We start from the raw sequence: 2,606 nt of genomic DNA, 5'->3' as shown, positions 1-2,606 counted from the left end.
GGGAGTTGCCTGTCGAAGCTGACCGGAGGCAGCCAAAAACTGACTTAAAGGAATGAAGATTCCAGGATGCGTATGCTTGATAAGCTACACTGCAGCAGTTTATGAACCGAGGTGGGACACCGAGAGGGAGAGATCACCAGCAGCAGGAGAGCAAGGACTCAAAGCTATCTTCTCGGACTTCATGAGGAGGAGAGACTACAACAAACAACTGCTGGAACTTGGTGAGGAGGGAGTGTTAAGGAGCCCAGAACACTCCCACGGCAGACTGTGTTACATATCAGCCTTAAAGGCTGCTCCTGGACTAAAGTTAAAGGAGGGGCTTGAAAGGACTGACTGATAGTAATGTAATATATATATATGTATAGTTGCCTTTAGTTTGTATAGTATTTATTTGTGTAAATAAATGTATATACTTCCCCCTTCCCCTAGAGAAGCCTCTGGCCTGAAAGTTTCTCTCTGGTGTTAGGATAAATTGTTGAGAAGGGGTGGGGGAAGCCTAAAAATTGGATTTTAGATTTCTAATGTAGCTCAAACTGCCACACCTGGCCACGTGCATCTTCAAGGATGAGCAAGTTCTGCTATTGATACCCGCAGCTCCAAGGGAGCAGGGAGACCTGTCTACAGGGTCTTGTTTGTCTGGAGTCCAGCAGGTCTCACTGAGGCTCCCAGAGAGACAGATGCTTACAGAAGAAGTAAGATGCTCAGAGGACTGTAGGATTTTGGAAGGATGGAGGCTCTTATAGGAAGGGAGGTTTCTGGAAAGATGCAGGCTTTTAGAGGGAAAGGAAGCTCTCAGAAAGAAGGAGGATCTCCAGCAGAGGGAGATTCTTGGCTGGATGGAGGATCTCTGATGGAATGATTTCCTTGGAAGGGCAGAGGCTCTCCAAGGGATGAGGACTCTTGGTGGGAGCAGCCTCTCAGAGGGATGGAGGCTCCCAGAGGAGCTGGAGGAACTGGACAAGCTGTGGCAGGGCAGGTGGCCTCGCTTCACCAGCTCCTGCAGTTCCACCCACAATTGGTTCCACCTGTGTGTGGAGACACCTCTGTGATGTTACAGAACTGTGGGTGGGGACACCTATGTGATGTCAGAAACCCCATCCTGGTCCTCATGGCAGCACAAATGGAGGTGCTGGCTACTGCAAAATCTGAGGGTGGAATGGTGAGATCTTTGCAAGACTTAGTGAAGGCTTTGTAGGAAAAACCAGAAAAGGAATGCTCATAGGGATCTGTTAGATGGGAAGCAGTTTGGAGGGAGAGGGAAATGAATCCATTGCTGCAATTGGCCCTTCAGGAGGTGATGGAGCAAGATGAATCTCTGGGAAAGCAGCTGGAAAGAAAAAATCCCACTGGCATAAGGTCACCTGGCTTATGTGTTATGGGAAGGCAGTGCATGTTCTTTTTTGGGATTTTAGTTGGAGTTTTGATCACGTCCCTCACAGAATCCTTTTGGAGACGGTGTCCAGCTTTGAGATGAGCAGGTACAGGGTGTGCTGGGTGAAGAACTGGCTGCTGTATTGCTTTTTGGTGGGATGCTTTCTTCATAGTAGCTGGCACAGCACTGGGTTTGGATTCAGGATGGGATAACAGCTGGATGGTTTGGTTGTTGCTGAGCAGCACTTGCCCTCTTCAAGGACTCTTCAGTGTCCCATGGGACAAGCCATGTCCCATGCTCTGCCAGCGAGGCAGTGACAACATCCTCCTTCTCCTCATGACTGTGTCCTACTTGGCCGAGAATGTTCCATCCAGTCTGTTCCAGAGGGGCCTCGAGTACCCACAGGGAGCCCCTTTCTCCCCCATGGAGCCCTGGTGAGCACTGGGGTGAGGCAGGGCCATGTTATGACACAGGTGTCCTCTCCCACAGGACTGACATCACTACACAAAGAAGTGCCACCACCCTCCGGCTCCCAGTGTGGTCACGATGGGCCGTGTTGGAGCCATGAGCGATGGCAGCATCCTCCTCTCCTTGTTTGTCCTGCTGCTGGCCACTGCAGCTGTCTGGCTGGCCATCGGCCACTGGCAACAGCGGGTGCTGGGGACACCGAAGAACCCAGGGAGCCAGGCCAGGGGCTCTCCGAGCAGCCAAGTAGCTCCAGTGGAGGCTCCCAGTTCCTCCACAGCTCAGGCAACCGCTCCCCAGCATCCAGATGCTCCTGTGAGCCCCGAGTACATCCCCTGTGGCTGTGGCCCCAGCTGCACCCCCTGCATGGCAGTGGCCCAGGAGCTGCAGGATTTGGTCATGTTGGTGTGGGTTGGGAATGGGATGTCTTTCCCACTGGATTCTGAGATGTGGCAGGTGTTGTGGGAGAACCTGGAGGAGTTGGTGGAGCGAGGCCACCTGCCCTGCTGCAGCTCGTCCAGCTCCACCAAGAGCCCCCATTCCTCCAAGAGCCAGCTCCCATGGAGAACCTCTGTCCTTCCAAGAGCCCTCATCCGTCGGCAAGCCTCCGTCTTTTCAATATCCTCATTCCTGCCAAGAACTCGATTCTGTAAGAGATACTCCATCCTTACAAGAGCCTCCATTCCTTCCAAGAGCCTCCATTCCTCTGAGAGCTTCCACCTTCCAAGAGCCTGCATTCCTTCCACAGGCCTCCGTTCCCCTGAGAGCA

The 2,606-nt window shown here is 52.7% G+C and overlaps 1 protein-coding gene across 1 annotated transcript; it reads left to right on the top strand.

Annotated features, from left to right (window-relative positions):
* Window positions 1-1,390: 1,390 nt before the first annotated feature.
* Window positions 1,391-2,585, top strand: LOC108510565 (the record flags this gene model as incomplete). The annotated part of the gene is made up of 2 exons (XM_017840241.1): window positions 1,391-1,478; window positions 1,862-2,585. A coding segment is annotated over exon 2 (667 nt), but the record flags the coding sequence as incomplete, so codon positions are not given.
* Between the last annotated feature and the right edge of the window lie 21 nt (window positions 2,586-2,606).

This window comes from Lepidothrix coronata, unplaced genomic scaffold (assembly GCF_001604755.1).
Source record: "Lepidothrix coronata isolate B3197 unplaced genomic scaffold, Lepidothrix_coronata-1.0 Scaffold1383, whole genome shotgun sequence".
NCBI lineage: Eukaryota > Metazoa > Chordata > Aves > Passeriformes > Pipridae > Lepidothrix > Lepidothrix coronata.
This window is presented reverse-complemented; position numbering and strand designations above follow the sequence as displayed.